Genomic DNA, 20,296 nt, shown 5'->3' on the forward strand with positions numbered 1-20,296 from the left:
ATGCGTGAAGAATATCTGTATGCTAATTTCTAGCAACGAAATTCAGCGCGAAACGCATCTTTTGACGCTTGCGGGCCGTAAATCGAACCCGTGGAGGTTATAGCAAGATCTCAAATTACCAGCTTTGAGATTCCCGTTTCAAATTCGCAGGCGGCAAATTGCATCGAATTTCGAACGAATTGTCCCTAGGCGAGGCGACCATTCGTCCAAGTTCGCATTTATGGCGCATCGACTATCGACAGCGCGCGCTCTCGCGCCGACTATTGAAACTGACGGCGGACGAAACGGGTATCGAATTTTCGGAAATAATAAGCTACATGCAACAATGCTTCGATCCTGCAAGTGCACATGTGCATGCGTGTTGCGTAATTACAAATACCCCTTCGTGGTATGCGTGCAATGTAAAATATGGCCGCGCTTCGACGCAGAAACAAAAGAACAAAAATACTCGTCATCAAACTGTGTAATAATCCGCGTAACATGTGTCGCATATCAATGAAACACTTAACTAGACAATTAGAAGGCGAGAAGATGTTAGAAGATGCATTATCAATATTGAGCAAATGACAGACTTGGAATATTTTTCTCTCTTTCTTTCTCTCTCTCTCTCTCTCTGTTTTTCATTAACAAGGGCGTGACTCCCAAAGTAAAATCGTCCATTAAAAATATGTATCGATGAATATTGAAGAATATAAGCATTTAATTTAACAAACCTGACATTTGTTGAAAAAATTGTTGAAAAAAAAAATTGAGAGAGTTCATTAGAAGATGATTATAACGCGTTCAGTCGCACTAGAGACATTCGATCGAGCTAATAAATTTTAATTATTCCGGTCTTTTTTCAAAATATCTTTTTTCATAAATCTTGCCGTTAACATTTAACGATATCGTATTCTATACATATATTTCCCTGTTAAGCAAATCATGTATAATCTCCATTCTCTGAAACGATGAGTAATAAGCGCGACGTGCTCGTAATATACCGTGACGGAATAACATGAGAATAGAACGAGATACCGAGCAAAACGTTGCAGCCGATATGCAGCCGAGTGTTCTTATCCCAATAATTACGAATGAACGAGAGGATCGTGCTGTCATAATAATTCATCGCGAAAGTTTCGCAGGAGAACGCGGGGCCCATGTGTTCTCTCTCTTTCTCTCTCTCTCTCTCTCTTCTTTCCCTATCTTCCTCTCCCTCTCTCCTTCTCTCTCTCTCTCTCTCTCTATCTCTCTCGATCGCGCGAGCCGATTGACGTGGAGTTAGCCAAAGTCGCGCGCCAAGCCAAGGGCCGCTCGTATGTCGCTAAGATCACGGCGAAAAGTTTATGCCCGGCATGATAGGAGCAGCTGGACGTGTGCGCATCCCGCGAGACGCTCATGGATTTTGCAAGCACGGTAGAATTTTATCCTATATTTAACACGTCTCGACTCTCTCTCTCTTTCTCTCTCTGTCGTCGCGTGAGACGCGGTACGCGTCTTCTCGACGGTTCGCTCTCGTTCTCTCTTTCTGCTCGTCTCTCGGCGCTACTCGTGACTCGTTTCGCGTTGTTCGGGTCCTTCCAGCCGAATACACGGAGTGCTACATGCGCGCGGGATCGTGTCGGTCTCGGTCTCGTCGACGGGGAATATCAGTGATGTGACGTGCACACGGTGGCATCGTCGACGACGCGCGTCCCACGGTGCTTCTCGTGCGAGGATGTGCGCCAGGCATCGACGCACGGTAAGCGATCGAAACGACGACGACGACGACATCGTCGTCTCCGCCTTGTCCTCGCGCGACGCTGTTCTTTAACCTAATTCCACCGCCTGGTCGGTCTCTCTTTCTCTCTCTCTCTCTCTCTCTCTCTGTCGCGCGCGCTTAAGGTTACTGCGGGAATATTCAATCGATACGTTAAAGAAGCGGACCGTGCTCGATTACACACCGACGAGGACGTCTCGAACCGTGTCCACGAGTCTCCTGCACGACGCGTACCGTTCGATGACACGCGTCGCCGATTCGCGACGTCAACAGCTGATCTAATCCTCCTGCCGTCCGCCCGAATCGCTCTCGGGCTTTATCACGCGCCCATCTGTAGTTTACGAAGGGAGGGGGCGGACAGGTGTACCGTACTGGGTTAAAGCATCTGGTGTAATCACGCGCACCTTGTACTTTGCCCCGGGTATATCTTTCGAAGATATAATATTCTTAACCTAAAAGATGAACATTCTCCACTGTACTGCCATACACACACACATGCACAGACTCCATTCTGTACCCCCTCCTTCCGCCGTCCACTTCACTTTTTCTCCATCCAACTACCTTGCACTTTGCTTTATCTTTTTACAGGATTTCTATATTGTAGATGTTGTTTAATGACGGTGTGTAGTTCCTATGTAGTGTGATTTATGTAACATCGTCACAGTCACTGTGAAAATTGTTACCTGCAGCAAGGCGTATTGTCACAATGTTTGTGTCTTACAGAATTCACGCAGTGTCTGAACCAAATACAGGCTCCTGTGTCGCACACAGAAATCAGGACACAGTGTGACAGATGAGATGAGTGACATATTTATGAAGTGACATACTTGGTACAATTAGTAGGGAAAAGAGATGGGTGTGATCACTATAGGAATTACACAACTTGCCAACATTAAAACAATGTCTCTAACAGTATACAACCAAGTATAATTTGACTTTACTAAGTATCTTAGAAGTGAGAACAACGTTTTGGGTGAAATTTCTATGACACTAATCGTGTGCCTTTTTGTGATTTCAGTTCATGCCGAATATCTTCCATTGGTGATCGTGGTGGTTTCCCATAGTGGAAACCAAAAACTATATACTACGCTACGGTGAGTGCACATGATTAAAATCATTATCTTAAAAGAAATCTCTACCTCCTCAGCTTGTCATATGTTGAAGTTTGCTGAAGCCCTTGCTGTGTGTATAACACTAATACACAAAATCACTTTGTGCGTGAACAAACTGGTGTCAAAACTACGAACCTTTTCGTTCAAACTACTTTTTATCCGTGACACTTTAGGTCTGTTTTTTATTTTCTTTTTTCCGAAGAATTTTTGAACTAATGCAATAAGTTACAGTGAAACAGATATATTTTCTCTCACTCTTGTTGCACTAGTGTGCACAAAATGTTTCCGAAGTTCTTTGAAGAAAAAAAAAAACAGATCCCTAAGACTTCTCCAAAGACACGAGTTTTCCCACTTCCGTGTGGCTTCGTAGAAGAGGCAGAAACATAACGTAATTCACGTAAGCGCAGATGGATTAAGCGTAGGCGTGTCAAGCAATACGGAATATATGTAACGTCGTACCTTTTCGCGGCTCCAAATATTATTCTGAGGCTTCGCGAATGTCGCGACCATCCGGCAGAAGCACCATAGAGCACTGAAAAGACTACATAACTATTGTATCATATCAGCCGAGCATTACCTTAATCTTGGTAGGAGACGGACTTGGCGATGTACAGTCCGTGCAGAAAACGCTCCGATGACGATTCTCAAATAGATGTGGACGGCCTTAAGCCACTTGTTCCTCGGCGCTCAGGTTAAGCCAGGTCACTTTTTTATCCGATAGCTTCGACACGTTTGCAGCTGCAATTAATTCTAAACAGCGTAAAATATATTTTATCTTAGCGAGGAAACATAAAACATCTCTCACACGTGACAAGACATCTATATCGAATATATTAAAGCGCGCGGAACCAGCATTCGTAATGATGTAATTTTATTCCGTCGTGTTTTGTTCGACTCGATTATATATTGATTCAATTGTCCGCGCGTTTACTCTGAATTTCGAGTAAATCATGATTTATCCGCGGTGAGACTGACACAGCGGATCGATAAAGATGAATACGACAAACGAAGAAACGCCTTGTAGCTCGCATGTGGCAGAGCGAATGTTCATTTTGTTTTTAACTTAATTGCCGGCTTTGTATTAATGACGTCAGCTTCTTGCGTCAGCTCTTTACCTACATTATCGGGGGAAGAAATATTTAATACTGCTGTGCTGTGCAAGCAAATGAATTTGCTCGCGGCAAGTGTAAAGTGTTAGGGTTCGTGCAGAGATGACCCTAAGGACGAAAGTTACATCTCAATAAAGCGTATCTCGCATATAATTGAAAATAATGGCAAATGAAACGTATTTGCACACGTACAAATCGAAAACGTATGTGCAAACCTGTTTCCAGATCTGAGAAAACACGTGTGAATCTTATCAATATGCAATATGATTAGCCGATATGCAGAGAGTCGCTCAAGCTGCAATTACAATGTTGCGTAATTAATTAGTCACAAGAATACAGCAGAAAAACTAAATACGTGATCTAGCGTTTCAGATCGATAAACGAGATCGGTGAACGAGAAAAAGCTCATAACCAAGCCGGTACCGACCGATACAAAATTATCGAGTTATCATCTTTGATTAATGGAAACGGACGACGCTACGTCACCGCGCGCGCGCGCGCGTCATGCTGTTGTAATTTTTATATAAATTTCGCGATCGATACGCATACGAGATATCTCTCGAGTCCCAACTCGGCCAGCCCGGCATCATGTCGATCCAATCAGTGAACAGATATTCTCTCGAGCGAGAATTCCGCGATCTTTCATTCCACATACTCGGAACCGCGGGGCCTAATCTTCCGAGTTGCAAATGTTCCTTCACTTTTCCTCTCTTTCTCCCTCCCTCGGCTCTGCGTTCTCGCTTTGCCCACGAAGCCCGCATTTCGACGAAATGTTTTTATTCAAGATTGTACCGCGCGTTATCGGCGAGCGTCCACAGATAAGACATGCTCATTTCACTTTTACATATCGAGTCGGCGCACATCCTGCAGAACTTATCGCGCGTTATCCGCGCAAAGGATCGAAATCGCCACCGTGTTCTCCGTCAGCGCTCTTTCGGTCTCTCACTTTCCTCGCTCGTCCGTCGCTCGTCGCTCCTCAAGAAGCCGCGCCGCGGAGCATCGCGTTCTCATCGTACGGATCGTCCGCATGTTGCGGTGCCGCGCGACGCGCGTCTTCATGTCCGAATTACATCAGCGGCACAATTGGGAGTCCCGCGCGCGCCGACCAGTACTCGGCTTTATCTCCGAAAGCTGACACAGACCGCGTCTTCTTCTTTATTTGCCGAGAGTGATAAGCGTGTAATTAATTTACCTTTGTTAACATTGTGTGGTCGCACGCGCGCGCGCACGCACGCACGAGATGCTGTTGCGCGGAATTGCATTCGCGGAGGCGCGCCGCAATTCGGCGCGGCGCGTCTTCAAGAGCCGCGACAAGACGCAGAGCAACGGCTGCGAGAAAGACATCGGGGATCTCTCCTCCCACGATGGATCCCGGCATACGCGCACGGCGATGATGGTCTATCGACCCGTGGAGGAGCCACTGTCTCCCGCCGTTTTCCCGATCACGTTTGTAAGTTACAAAGAAGCGAATTTGAATTCGAAGCCGCAGACTCGATCGCAAACGACGATCATTCAGCGCTGACTCGAGCTGTTGTGGGACATTCGCGCAACCGTTGTGCTCGACTTCTTCCTTCGTTTTTTAGGTCTTTTTTCCTTGCCTCCTCTCGTGTAGCGTTAGCGTTACGGACTGAGAGACACCGCGGCGGCGGCGGCGGCAATGCGCTCTGCGTGCGTTTTTGCGGCCGATAATGGCGAGCGCGAAGCTCTCTCATTCAGTAATGACGGCCGAAACGGTAAACAATAAACGCGGACCGGTTTCTCCCACTCCGTGAAAGTGTGTCCGACCGACATCGATCTCTCAGGAAGGTTCCTTCAACTCGCGCGGGATGTGCCTGGATTTAGTGTGTGACGTTGGTCACGTCGGACTCGTCAAACTCGCTCGTATATAAAGTACAGTGCGCGAACATTTTCCACGGAATCGATCGGTATCGATTTCGAGTAGCCGGGAGGGGGAACTAGGGGAATAGGGGAATCTGGAAAAATCGTTCGCGTTATCGTTCGACTGATTTTTCCACGATACTTCAATCGCAGCTACTTTCTAGCGCTCGGCTCGTCCCTCAGAAATGCGTATCAAAGTGCTCCGCTGCGATTCGCTGTCGAACGGACGGCGTTTGTTTGTGCGTTTGAACGTGCGTTTGTGAACTTTCGCTCATTTTTCCCCGCATTCTCTTTCTCGCTTCTTCAGCTGCGCTGAAGAAGGGGACTGGAGAGTCAGATTGCTGAAAAATCGTGCTTGTTTTTGATAATATTTTCTGACGAACTGAATGAATGTGCAAGAGTGAAAATTTTAGGCATATATTTGTATAACGTATGAAGAGTAGAAAAATTTTGTTTATTGACAAATACTCATATAAATATACGATATATATATATGTAGCTGAAATATACTCTCCTTTTCTTTTTTTCAAGTTGTCGTTTTTACAGTAATATCTCGGCTCTCGATCAGTCCGATCAGAGCGAATTTTAACTAGAAATCTTGAGGAGACTTATCTTTATCCGGTGAACTACACTACCAAAAAAAAATTGAACAAAATTAACAAAATGGCAGCTGTTATTAGGGAAAAATCCAAATTTTTCAGTTCTTTCACAATAAAAAAATTAATATCTCGAAGTGAAATATTTTGATGTAATTGTCCATGGTTCATGGTGAGAGCCAGATGAACAAATATTATTGCTTTAAAATTTCAAATCGATACGAAGCTCAGTTTCGGAGAAATCATTGCAAAAAGTTGAACAATAAAATTTCGAGAAGAACGCGTTTCAAATTTAAGCGGACGTATATATTTATATGAGTATTTGTATTAATAAACGAAATCTTTCTACTTTTCATATGTTATATAAATATATCTAAAACTTTCATTGTTGCACATTTATTCAGTTCGTCAGAAAATATGATCAAAAACAAGCACGATTTTTCAGTAATCTGACCAGTAATCAGTCCCCTTAAAGCTCCGCCGTTGCGGGAGAATCGCAAGAGAGAGAGAGAGAGAGAGAGAGATCTCTTTTGCCGAGCCGACGGGCGACTGCATTGTCCGCCGGGCGAAAGCGATCATCGGATAATCCAGCGCAATTTTCGTTCCCCCTTTTCTCCGCGCTTTTGCATTTCGCGCGATCACGCCGATAGCCTCAGCCGAGCGTCCATTCGTCTCACGCTGATTTCCCGCGAAATTATTATCAGCGGATATCGCCGCGCATTGTTCTCTCGCCTTGTGACGTTGTCGCGGGCTCTGTTCTCATCTCACGCGGAATTTTGCCGTCGCGCGACTCAGAAGATCGGAAAGTGAAACTGACGGAGCGGGACATTATAACGAGCCTTGACTGACGGCGCAGGAAGAATGTGCAAAACGCGTCTCGGGCCGCTTCCGTCGGTCGCGCCGCCGCGATGCCTCCACCACGGCGCCGAGGTTTGTTCATAAATATCTCCTGCGAGTCGGCCGTAGCGTCCGCGTCGTCACTCTTTCTCCTTTGCCGCGGATGCCGCTTGAGGAGCGGCTGTGCTCCGCACATCCCGCGCGAAATGAAATCCGATGTCCGCCACGGTCATCGAGCGTTGCAGGATATAATTGTAGCGATATCTCCTGAGCGTTGCAGATATTTGCGTTATTGACTTTGGCTGTTGTGATGAAGAATCGAAACGCGTATCTCTCAGCGCGATCCTTATCGCCTTATCGCGCGCGTTGATACATTATCGAGATACATGACGAGTACATGATGAGTAGGGAAATTTCCGAAACCGGAAATTGCAACCTGGTCTACCGCTGTGATAGCGATACTACAGTTTCCGTATTTTCTTTTTTTTTTTCTTTCCTTTCTTTCTTTCTTTCCTTTTCGAGGAAGATGAATAGTTAGTCGCTCGCGTGCGCGCAAAATCGTGCTTCCTCGTCGATACAAAAATGCACAAGTTGCGATCGACGCGCGAGGTCGCGCGCTCGGAGATGATGTGTCTCCCCGGATTTGACGACGATCGACGAGCGGCCTTTCGCACGCGCGCTCCCGCCAAGTCGATAAAATCGACGAGCGTTTGTTGTGACGCGAGCTCGAGCGGCGCACATGACGGCATTTACATTTGCGAAAACAGTCGAGACGAGCGCGCGCGCGCACGCGAGAGAGACACTCGGCGTCCTGAAATAAACTCCGGCGGACGAACCGGAAGACGAGCAAAATGAACGCATCCGCCGGACCAGCACCGATCTAAATAAGCGACGACGGCTTTAAACGCCGGCCGGTCCCCACGCGCGCGCGCGCGTGTGTGTGTGTGTGTGTGTGTGTATTTAGGGGCTTAGGAATCAGCCCAGGAACGCGCCTCCCCTTCAAAGGGGCACTGCTGCTCGCCGCGTTTATCCTCGCGCACTTTGGGAATGCGCTTTGTCCCGGGAGGCCCCCCGGGAGATCACGAACTCCGCGAGCCGCGCGAACCTGCGGCCTTACGCACACATTACGCGGACACGTCAAGGTGCGCAATCACGTTTCAGGATAGCGAGGCGATATCGCTCGTCGCCACAGCGTCCAAGCTGGCCACCGTGGAGGATGTGGGTCCAAAGCGGCCCGAAGGCCCCATCCGCCGATCATCCGCCACCTCCCTAAAGGTCTCACCCACGGCCAGGGCGACTCTCCAGGCGCTAAGGTCACCCAGGAACAAGCTAGCCGCCTCCGCGACTAGTACCCGCGACGCCGAGACCATCACGGGTAAGAGCCAGAGGCACACTATCACTCATACGCGTGTACTCATATACGTACCAGTTTGTGCATGCTCGCAATGCCACGAGACGATCCACTTGCCGAGTGGTCGATACTTTGATTGGACGCCTCTCGATGCGCGAATTGTCCGTGTGTGTGTATCAGTTCCACGGACGAAAAACGCGACGAGCAGCGATGCGCTCTTTCTCTCTCTCTCTCTTTCTCTCTCTCTCTCTCTCTCTCTCTCTCTCTGATTGTACCACTGATCGTAGAGCTTCTTCGGAGTATCCTTTGTCGGTCACGATCGCGTAACGCTCGGGACGGGACGACGTAAGAGACGACAGCGTTTGCCCAGACGACGACACGATCTCTCGTGCTCGGCTGAGCAAAGCGTTCTCTTTCGAAGAACGACGCGCGAGTGCAAGGATCGGCGAGAGCAGGATGCGCGCGGTGCGGATTTACATCTGACGTTGTAAGCGTACGAGGAGAAACTGTCTTTGACGCTGCTAGCACGAGGAGTTTTATAAAGTGCTCCACGGCTTACCTGTTCCGAGCCCTCATGGTGTTTCCCATTGGCCTGCGCCAAATGATGATTACTCCTGCCCGGCGGATAATACGCCACGCTCCATTCTCATCATCATGATCGTCATCATCATTATCGTTATCGTTGTAGTCGCCGTCGTCGTCGTCCTCATCATCATCATCATCATCATCATCATCATCATCATCATCATCATCATTATCATCATCATCATCGTTATCGTTATCTTCTTCTTCTTCTTCGTCTTCTTCTCCTTCTCCTCCTCCTCCTCCTTCCTCGTCTTCATCGTCTTAACCATCGCTAAATCATCGCTAAAAATGACGGCAATTATTTTCGTCGTCGCAGCAAACATCTTGCTCGAGGATGTCCTCGATCTTTGATACGCTCCAAATTGCAACGGCCGCGCGTACGCGAGACATATATCGACACACGCGCACGCGTTCGATAAGATTCTCTCATTTTCAACTTTCTTCAAAATATCGTCACACCACGAGGCGCGTCCGAAATATCGAGAGCACTGCGTTACTCAGACCTCGAAATAGGCGACCTATAAAGGGCCAGTTTCATAACGTCTTTAACCTACGTTAAGCACGACGACGTCGTCGCGCTTTCGGAAAAATTAGAGCGTTATTAATGATTCTCCTCCTCCTCCTCCACCCCCGCCCCCCGGCTTTGTGTACATTGAGTCGGTGTGTACATCTTTTTTTCATTCTTCTAACTGGCTCTTCCCCAAATTAATCGCGAAATCTCGCGCGCGCGCTATGTCGATAGAGCCGTGTTCGCGGCGAGATAAAGTTAGCGAAACCGCTAGCAAAGCTAGCAAAGCACAATTGAACACACTCGTACATAGATACATCAGTTTATTCTCGTCTGTCTTACATAATGTAGGCTGTCATATACAGCCATACATATGTTTCTTTTTTGGGAGTTAGTTGACGTCTTCGTGCCATTTGCCAGCAACCTTGTCGCGAGAGTCGCCACCGAGGAGTGAAACGGTGATCATCGATGTATCGCGAAATCCACGCGTTGCTGCAGAAACAAACAAAAGAGCAGAAATGTCGTTTCTACATTTTAGGAATCGCACGAGCCGAATCGCCCCCCGTTCTGGAAAGCCCTTACTTTCGACTCGATATCTAAACGATGAGAGAAGATCGTCCCATAGGGGTTAATTTCTAAAATGTGACCGCGTAAGACGATGCTATTAAAGGATGTCGTTACGACGAAGGAGGGGAGGAAGTGTGAAATAACGCCTCGAAGCCTCTATAGAGGGAGAAAGAGAGGGCAGAAGAATGAAAGATTAATGAAGGAGTCAATTATGCAGGAGCGCGCTCGGTGGAATCGCGTTTTTCTCCACTCACGTCCAAATTTATCTTCCGGCACGCGCGCCGGCTTTCCGGCCAGGCGGCCGTTCGTCCGATAAATCGCTCGATCGCGGGAATCGAAGTTGGCGGAGCTCCAACGACAATACCGGTCGCTGCTATTTTCTTCCATCGCGCGACGTCCGTCCGACAGAGTTGTCCGGCGGCCGGCGGCTCAAAAAGAACGCTTTCCCGAGTGCTTGCGCGAATGACGGTCGCCGTGTCGATGATATATCGCTCTCGTCGCGTAATCACCGAAAATAAAAAGTGCGAGTCGCCGCGACTCGTCGTTCGTCCGACGTGAATTAGTGGGTTCACAGCGGCGCGACTCGCCCGGCTGCATACCGTATTCCGTCGATTACGCCATCGATTTTGTTTGAAATTCGCGCGACGATAAAGCGCACGACGACGACGTGTGTACGATAGACAATCTGATTGTCCGCAGCTGTCGGGGACAGGTCGAGGCAGTTCGCAGATTGAAGCAGTTGCCAATGATTCATTGCTAGTTCGCGCATATTGTTGAGTCATGTGTCGCCGTTTATTGCTGCATTGATAACGTGTTCGAAACGCTCGAAACGGGAAATCTGCTCATTCTTCCGCTCTCGTCGCGTTAGTTACAGAAACTCACGACGTAGTTTCAAGGCCTTTGCTATAACTCGTGTCTCGTATTCTCTGTCGGCATCGAGAGCAAAAAAGCCGGCCTCGTGATCTCGCGAGCCGCTCGGCGCCGTGAGAGAGCGCGCGGCGCGGAGTGTTACGTGTCGATTTCTATAAAAAGAAAATTTCTGTGTTTTGGAGGACGGTGTCTATAATTGCCTCGTGAGAATAATCTCGGATTTGTTAAGCAACCGCGGCCGATGCCGTAAACGTATCGGGTCATTGTCTCGTCGGCTAATTACGCAAGTCTCTTTGGCACGTCGCTTTTCAAATTGGCTCGCAAAAGCCGCGCAACCCGATCGTGTTTCTACACGTGTGAGCGAGTTCGGTTTTACGTAATTCGCGCCACGGGGATAAGCGGCCGCGGCGGAATCGCTGAATCTCTCGCGGACGGCGGGGAATCCGACGGAGTTGCTGCTGACAGAGCGTGGAAGCGTACCCCTTAATGAGGAAAGTGAGGAAAGGCGAAGAAGGAAGGAGGTTCGGCCAACGCTGGACGTGAGATTATGTACTTAGGTGCAAGGGAGGCGAGAAGGCCCAAGGGCCCGGCGAGGCTCAAAGGAATTCTCGAGAGGCGCGAGACTATCCTCAGCAAGTGGCGAGATGGTAGGACATTTGTGTCGTGATCATTTTATTCCGCAATTTTGCATGCGAGTCTCCTTCGATCTTCCCCGTCCATCGTTCCCCGTGTATTTTCATGCCATTAAGCGTGCGAGCATGTATAAAATACCGTCGAGAATCGAGGTTGCTTTATCGACGAGACCTGTCGGCGAACACAAAACGCTGATAACGCGACGCATAACCGACTTTGTTTGTACATTTCTGTCTTTTAACGGTTTCTTCTCTCTCGTGCCTCAACGAGAATGTTTGCGGTTCACTGTTGAGCACCTGTAATATATTATCCTCCGTCCTCGCGGCGACCAATCGCACACGATTAATTATTAATCGCGACTGGGCTGAGTTATCGCTGAAATATAGATAGCCCTAATTCACAGCACGAAATTGCGGCTTGCGAAAATTATTAATGTCGACGAGAGTAGACGAACGTGCGAATATGCGAGACTGCGTATATAATGCAACGCGCATGTGATTAGTAATTTATAACTACGTGTTACTTTGTTCGGTGTAAAGTACGTCCCATTTGCATTTGCACTTGCATTTGCGCGAACAAGCGGCAAACGTTGCCGAAACGTGCTGTATGTTTAACAAGGTTGCAGAGTGCGGCGATTCGCTTCTATTGATTCGTCGACGTTACCCAGTGCGATCTGCAGTGGGTAAAACGATACCGAGTGTGTCGATGCTTGGTATCGAGATAGCCAGTTGACGGGTGTAATCTGCCGCGCAGCTAGCTCGTCGGCGACTTACCTACCTGCTACGTGCGATCGCCACTACGTGGCAGCACGTGTTCTGCAGTCGAGCTATTTTTATCGCGTGGCAAAACTTGTGCCGCACAGCGCCGCGAACGCCAGCTTATCGCAGTATTATATAAATATTTGCATATTGCGGTTGATTCAACAAGCAATCCCGTGACCGAGAAAATTTGCTTTTGCATTACATCGCGTTTTACGCTTTTCCGATGGAAACCCGGTCAGAGCGTGTCGAATCGATATCGAAATCGTCAAATCGACGTCGATCGACGAATCATTTTTCACCGGGTTGTTCGCGCGGGATGAAATTTATTATGTAAAATTTATTACGTCTCGCGGAGGGGCCGCGCTTCTGCGCGGACAATCACTGCGGGCGCAAATTTACCGCGGCCGGTCTCGGTTATGCAACTGCCAGCTGCTTTCAAACCGCGGGCTCGAAGGCACTTTAATCGCGCGTTTGACGTTTCGCGTGAGATATTACCGCGGGATTTTTCAAACAGAGAAAACTACGCGGCACGAAGGCGCACGTAATACACTTTTGACGCCTCGTCCACTCGTCCACTTTTTTCCGTGCAAATAATCGGCGGATGATTAAATTGACAATACCGAGTGCCTTTACCTCGCGGAAAAAAAAAACAAATATGTCATCCTCATCTCCATCCATTTTTCCTCGAAGCACGCAATGATGCTCCCACGAGTTCTCCCGATACGTTCGTGTCGCCGAGAAAATTTCCTCCGACGGTCCGGTTTCCACGATTCAATTCGAGCGAGAATGTCGAGAAGCCAATCGCGTATGCTCTTCTCCTCTTTCTCCCTTATCAACGAAATCTAGGAAGCAGCTTTTGCGCAAACTTCACGCGCTCCCGCGCGAACAACGCTCGCGATCCGCCGGAACAATCTCCGCGGCGCAGCGCTAATCTGCCCGCCATCGCGATTATGTGCTAAAACGCGCGATAATCTGCGCGACACGCCGCACGGGTCATCTCTGTCTCACGAGAGAGAGAGAGAGAGAGAGAGAGAGAGGAGAAGCGCGCGTCAAAAGTACAAAGTTCACGCGAAGCGAGGCTCACGTACCTTCCCGCTGCGGCAGCATCAGCAGTTACAGCACCGCGCCGGCGTTGTGTACAGCTGTGCTGCGTTTTCCCCAATTAAAAGCCCCGGTAATAGTTGCTCGTTAACGTGATTTTCCGCGGCCGCGGCGATGCGCCCTGTCGTTGTGCGGCTTCCCCGACGACGACGGTCCCTTCAGAGTTGCGCGTAATGTCAGGTCAGTGGGTGCACACTTTATCGTCTAAATCGTCGCCTTAATCGCTCGTACCTTTCGACCTGCTCCTTCGACTTGCTGATACTGCTTGCGTTAATTGCTCTTCCGTCGCGTCCCTCGCGTTAGCGAATTTCGCGCAATGGCCGTCCCGACATAAATCCCCCCTCCCCCCCCCGTCGAGAAGATCACCTCTCCTTAGAGAACCAAGTTCAAGACAAGTTACAATTATAGGCACGCGTAGTAACGGTCGAGTAAACCGCGAGAACGTGGACAGGCGGGAAGGTGGATGGGGGGGGGGGAGTGAGTCTTTCCTCGTCGATTAATTTTAAACAGCCTCTAGATGAGATCTCGCGCGCTCGGTCGTCGAGAGTCGCAAAGTTCCGCCGACGACGATGACGACGACGGCGAGACGTCGTCGATTTTCGCTGAAAAAGAGACAGAAGAGGAACATCCGCTCCGGAGGCAATTTCTGTTGTTAAACTTCGCCGTAGGCAAGTACGCCATGTGCATCGCGATGGGAGTAGCCGTCGCGTCGGCTTCTGCATAGTGCATCTACATCTACGCGACGTCTCGTGCGGAACGCGTTGGCGTGCTGCGCGCTCGTCCTCGTTGCGGTGAGCCACAGATCCCCCCTTTTTCTCCTCCTCCTCCTGTCGCACCGCAAGCAACTTTTTGTCGCACAGGTCATGCGCTCTCATCTCGTGTCGCGGTTAGGATTTTAGCGCGCGGTGCAGTCGCGCGGATACGTTGGAATAACTTGGCGATGACGTACGCGCAGCTTCGCGACGAAACAGTCGTCGCATATTTGAGACACGAGAGAGTTATGTATCGCGTGGAATGTCGTATGCTAAGAGCCAGTACTTAGCCGACTCGATGAAACGGCATTACATGAATGAATCCATTGGAGGCTGTAATTATTTCGTGAGCGTTCCTCCCCTCAAGGGATCAGTCTGCTCATCCGGGGGAGTCAGGCTGGGAATTGGATGCTGGAAACATGAAAATGCAGTGACATATGTGCGGTCGAACGATTCCATCCGATGAAAAAGAAGCGTTGACAGTCGACAGCCAGCAAAACACCGCGCCGCGCTTCCCTCAGCTGTCGCGCTATTTCGCACCGAAACGACATGATGATCGCGTCTTATCCTTCTCTTCACCAGCCGTTGGCGCGTTCTACCGTTCTTCCTTATGACACGTTGTAATAGCGTCAATGCTATTATTAAATCATAGTGTCACTGACGTCGTAGCACTCGGCTGACTCGCCGGCACAGGACAATGCAGCGTCGCGATTCCTTCCATAGTCGTGAGTGTCCGGATCATACCGGCGCACAGTGGGACAAAATTGACATTTTTTGTTCAAAATGGTCTAGAGACCTCAAAACTTAACGAATGAAACAAATTTCTTTGTAAATTACTCGTTGAAAGATAACGAAAAAGACTGTCTGAGCCGATTTTTGAAAAAATTTAACCCTGAAAACCTAAAAACCTATAATCCCATTAGAAAAATGCACAACCCAATAACGAAAAACCCAACACATAAATCGGTAACTTTAACTCTAAAACCCCTTCACCCAATAGCTCAGTCACACCAAAACTACTAAAATATACAACGTAACAATAACCTATAACTCTATAATCTAATAACCCCATAATCCGAAGACTTATAACGGAATAACTACAAATCAGTTACTACAAGTGACAATATCATAACCCAATAAACACTATAAACAATATCCCCATAACTCAACAATCTCACATTTCAATAACCTCTTATGGTTTGAATTCTGAGGTTATTGAAGTGTGAGATTGTTGAGTTATGGGGATATTGTTTATAGTGTTACTGGTATTATGATATTGTCACTTGTAGTAATTGATTTGTAGTTATTCCGTTATAAGTCTTTGGGTTATGGGGTTATTATGTTGTATGTTTTAGTAGTTTTGGTGTGACTGGCTATTGGATGAAGGGGTTTTAGAGGTAGACCATTTTGAACAAAAAATGTCAGTTTTGCCCCATTGTGCGGCGCGACGACGAGAGTCGTGAGTCGTGTGCATGGCACACGCACATTTCATCGCACGTGACGCGAGTACGCACGACACGGGTCGAGACGGCTCCTCTCATAATGTGCACGCTCGAGCGTCCGCGCGACTCAAAGCGGAACGAGGCGCTTTATAGCGCGAGCATAATGATGCCTCCGTACGCACTTAGTAACGCCACGGATGCTGCACGTGATTGTTTCAGAGGTGTGCAGCGGAGGGGACCTGCCAGAAGTCGAGATAATCAGCCTGCTGGAAGAGCAAATACCGAGATACCGACTACGAGCCGATACCTTAACGCAGTTCCAAGGTAAAGTGCGCGGTTCTCTTTTTTCCCCGTTTGCTTGGCCGCTTGCGCAAGGCGACACGTGAAAAAGACGCCGAGGTTCTCGAGGTTTTTAGTTGAATCCGACGATGTTTTTTCGCAGCTCTACTTCCCTAAGTAATGTATTGTGTTCCCTAAGCGATATATCTGTGAAACCTGGCCGCTGATAAACGCGCCGATCGACCAGTGTCTGACGCGTTTGATGAATGAATAAGATTGTTTCGGTGAATTACGTCTCACCGTGGATCGTATCTCCATCGTCGATGAAATCGAGAATAAAAATATAGCGTTACTCGGGGAAGCCCGTGAGCGAGTGTAATAATCGCGACGAAAATATCTAGTCACTTGATCAATAATTCGCAAGCATCTAATGCGAATAATCAAACGTGACACCGAAGGTGCAGATGGGAGTCGGGAAAGCCCTAAGATGCAAGGTAGGGTGCGACTTGCGAGCGTGCGGTCGAGTTTCGCGCGTCCTAATTAAACGAGGAAGCCTATCGGGCGACCGTACTTACGACATTACTTCCCTTCCCCCGACGTTCTTTAACCCCCGACGACCTGTGCAGCAAAAATCCGGGGCTTTCGTTATCGTCATCGCTGGTACCGACTCTCAATATCATTCGCAAGATTCACGGTCCACCATCGACGACGCTCCGCATTCGAGAGGAGAGTTCCGATCGAACGAGCGAGAGCCAGAGAGTATCTAGTGAAATACACCCAAAAAAAAGTAATTTTCAGGACAAGTGGAATCATCTAATTGTGAAGGATTTTACTCTTATATATGGTCTCTCAAGAGGATTCCTCTAAAATTAAGAAGAAAATATTATAAATAAATTATTCTTAAAGTTAGAGGAATTATATTAAAAGAGTTATATGTGTAATGCAAATCTTATTGATTTTCATATAAATGTCCTCTTATATACAGATTATTTAATCTTCTTTTTAAGAGGATTATTATTTATTCTTTGTACTGTACTTTATGTTTACTGATTATACTAGTTAATTTGAAAAAATTATCATAATGTATAGCGAAAAATAATATATACGAGATGTACTTCTGGCTGCAGTTCTACAATAAGTAGGCACGAATGAAATAAGATCATCGTAACAAATAAATTTCCAATCAGTTTGTTATGGATTTCATAGCCAACAAAGACGTTCATCATAACCAAAATTATATTAATTATATCAATATGAAACATAGTTAAAAGAAAGAATATATTATTCAACTTCTTGCGATAGATTATAAACTATATTTGACCAAATATGAGTAAATTATCTTCGTTATATGTCATAGCAATACACATACCTTTTTTAAAAAGCGTTCCAAATATTCTGATCCATGAACATATGATTATTTTTTCGTTCATGTCTGGAGGTAGAGTATGACTGAACAAAAGAAGCCGACGTTCAAATCAACATATTCCTCCTCATACGAGAGAAAAATTAATTGTTATAAGAGGAAATCCTCTTGAAGTAAGAGAAAAATAATTAGAATAATATCTGATAAATTTTAGATGAATGCTTCACTTGAATCGTTTTATTGAAGGAGGAATTCTTTTTTTGTAAAAGGCTTCGCTTAAAATATGAGGCTATGAAAAAAATCACTTTACAAATAGAATAAAATTTTTTTGGGTGTAATGTCGAAGGTAGACGCATGGGACGGTGAAATTTAACCCTTTAACGCCCGACTTTTTTATAAGTGTTTTAAGGATAAAATTTGAGTTTTTTTAAACTGAGACTATAAACAGTGATAACCAAAAAAAATATCAGAATTTTATATCTACGAAAAACTACCTTTCCAAGCAGAAACTACTCCCAGAGGCGAGAAATACGCCTGATCGGTTAAATATTTTTTTTTAGTTTTAATAATATCTTATAGATCACCATTTAGATAGTCAGTCGTCCCTTCATTTTTCGCCGCATAAGAAACTGTAGGTTTCACGAAAATAGGTTGATTTCTTGATTTTCATGTCCACCATATTGGATTCGCCATTTTGAATTTCTGTGTTCTTTTAATTTCACATTTTGCATCTGAGAAAGCTTCCAAATGTATACAATTATAACAGATACCAATCTATTCATTTATAGTGCACTTCTAGATGTCAGTAGCCTACTTGGAATTTGACAAAACATGTTATCATTAAAACTGAGCTAAAAGCAAACTAAACCGAATCTGCACACAATCTGTATACGATTTCTTAGAAGAAGAATTCACCTTTACAGTGGTGCAAAGAAACCGAAAATATCCTCCTTTTTTCACTAAGTTATGGATTCTTAAATGCGGTTCTGGTAACTATAGTTACCACACTAGGAAAAATGTATTGTTGCGTGAACCAAAATTTTGTGGTAACAACAAAATAATTTGATTAAAATATGTTACCAACAAAACTGTTTAGTTGCTGCAAACAAATATCTTGTTTGATTACGGTTTGTATAACGTAATACTTTGGTTATAGCAACCAAAAAGCTTCAACTATATGAATTTTGTTAAAAATACTATAATTTTTTCTTAATATATAAAATCTAAATTTTAGTGCACAGAAAGACAAAACAGTATCCATCGGGCATTATTTTAGTTTATGTAAAGTAATTCTTCGTTATTATGTAATTTTTATGGATAAAATAACTAAAACGCTTTTATATACGAGGTCTAAGAAAACAAAATCATTTGGTCCGGAGAACAAAGCAGAAAAGTATATTTAATTGAGACAACTAAATATTTCGTTATATAAAACAAGATATTTGGTTGCTATTAAAAAATGCCTCAACCAAAACCAGTTTTGTTTGATACAGAGATATTAAATTTCTTTTCCTACTGCAGTAGGCGTTAAAGGGTTAAACACGCGGAGGAGAGGCGCGCGAAAAGCGGCGAAAGAGCTCGAGGAGAACGTCGGGCGACGCGATCGGCACAGCCGGCCGAACACTCGATAGTTCGCCGCGACAAATGGCCAGCCGCGGTAATTCGAGCGCAATGGCCCCGTATCGCGTGTCCCGTCGATAAACCGAAGCTCTAAAAGGCGCGGCCCTCGCGACCGCGCCTACGGAGGCACGCGTATCCCAGCGATTAGCCACAGTACATTTAGCCCGTGGCGCTTCGCGCCAGCGAGTTACAATATCGCGCGGTGCATTTTTGCGAGCTGTCTTCGGAACGGACGCGATTACCGCATTAATTAGCGCAGGATGATACATTGCCCCGGACGGACGTGGCTTAGCGCCGCCACGCCGTACCATGCGGACCAAGCGGCGGCGCGGCGCTTGGCACATTTCTTCGCGATCTCTTCATTTTCCGCGGATAGGCTAATCTAAAACTCGCGCGGCAACATCAGCGTTTTCGCGGAAACGACGAAGCGAACGCGAGCGGCGATGGTCACTTCTTTGCGGCAGGCGTGTTGCCCGTTCTTTCTTGAAGAAATTCCTCAACTGATGCGCAACGGTGCGATATGTCGAGTGAAGCTGCATATGCTTTGTCTCTCTCTCTCTCTCTCTTTCTATGTGTGTGCGCAAGTTTTGCACCGGTGTGCATCGGTCGAGGAAATCCTTCAGAGAGGAGCAAAGCTGTGATTGTGAGAGATCGCGATGTTCGCAGGGTACGAGAACGCAGATTGGTTCATCCCGGCGCCAGCTCTGAAGGTGGAGGACGTGGACTTGAAACTATCGCCGGATCAAATCCGGGAGACTCTTAACTACTTCAGTAAGTACAACTCTCTCGGCGTCTCCCTCCTGTATTTTCCTCACGAGTTCCTCTCGAAAATACCCTCGTAGATTAAGGACTCGTAGTGTTGTAAGCCCTGGTGTAAATGACGCGCGAGTGATGGCAGAGAGGCCGGATGCAGCTTGCGAATGCTTCGCCGCGCGAGAATAAGGCGAAGAATCTCTTTCGCTCACGCGACTTCACGCGGGGAGAGCTTTCGCGTCAGAGTGCAAGGAAAGCGTCATTTCCAGCCCATCCAGCTAAAGTAGGGCCTTAATTCGACCGCGTTACCCGTAATCTGATAGCAGCCCAGATATGCCCAATTATTACCTAATTGCCCCGTCTGGCCGCGCAATTAAGACGTAATAGCGCAGAAATCGAAGGAATACCGTAAGAACGGCGGAAGTGGAGGCGCGATTTAAC

At 46.9% G+C, this 20,296-nt stretch overlaps 1 protein-coding gene across 3 annotated transcripts in view; it reads left to right on the forward strand.

The window, feature by feature from the left end:
• The first annotated feature begins 5,199 nt into the window (after positions 1–5,199).
• The window catches only part of milt (trafficking kinesin-binding protein milt), a 56,848-nt gene continuing 41,751 nt past the window's right edge, over positions 5,200–20,296 (forward strand). The window contains exons 1-4 of one of the 3 annotated variants that reach the window (XM_011142050.3): positions 5,200–5,409; positions 8,432–8,645; positions 16,060–16,164; positions 19,769–19,873. In XM_011142050.3, coding sequence (XP_011140352.1) covers positions 5,200–5,409; positions 8,432–8,645; positions 16,060–16,164; positions 19,769–19,873 — 634 coding nt within the window. Of the gene's footprint in view, positions 5,410–8,431; positions 8,646–11,525; positions 11,799–13,648; positions 13,827–16,059; positions 16,165–19,768; positions 19,874–20,296 lie in introns of those variants that run through there. The other 2 variants (XM_011142054.3, XM_011142055.3) reach the window with 2 other exon arrangements.

Source organism: Harpegnathos saltator, unplaced genomic scaffold (assembly GCF_003227715.2).
Source record: "Harpegnathos saltator strain DR-91 unplaced genomic scaffold, Hsal_v8.6 scaffold672, whole genome shotgun sequence".
Lineage (NCBI taxonomy): Eukaryota > Metazoa > Arthropoda > Insecta > Hymenoptera > Formicidae > Harpegnathos > Harpegnathos saltator.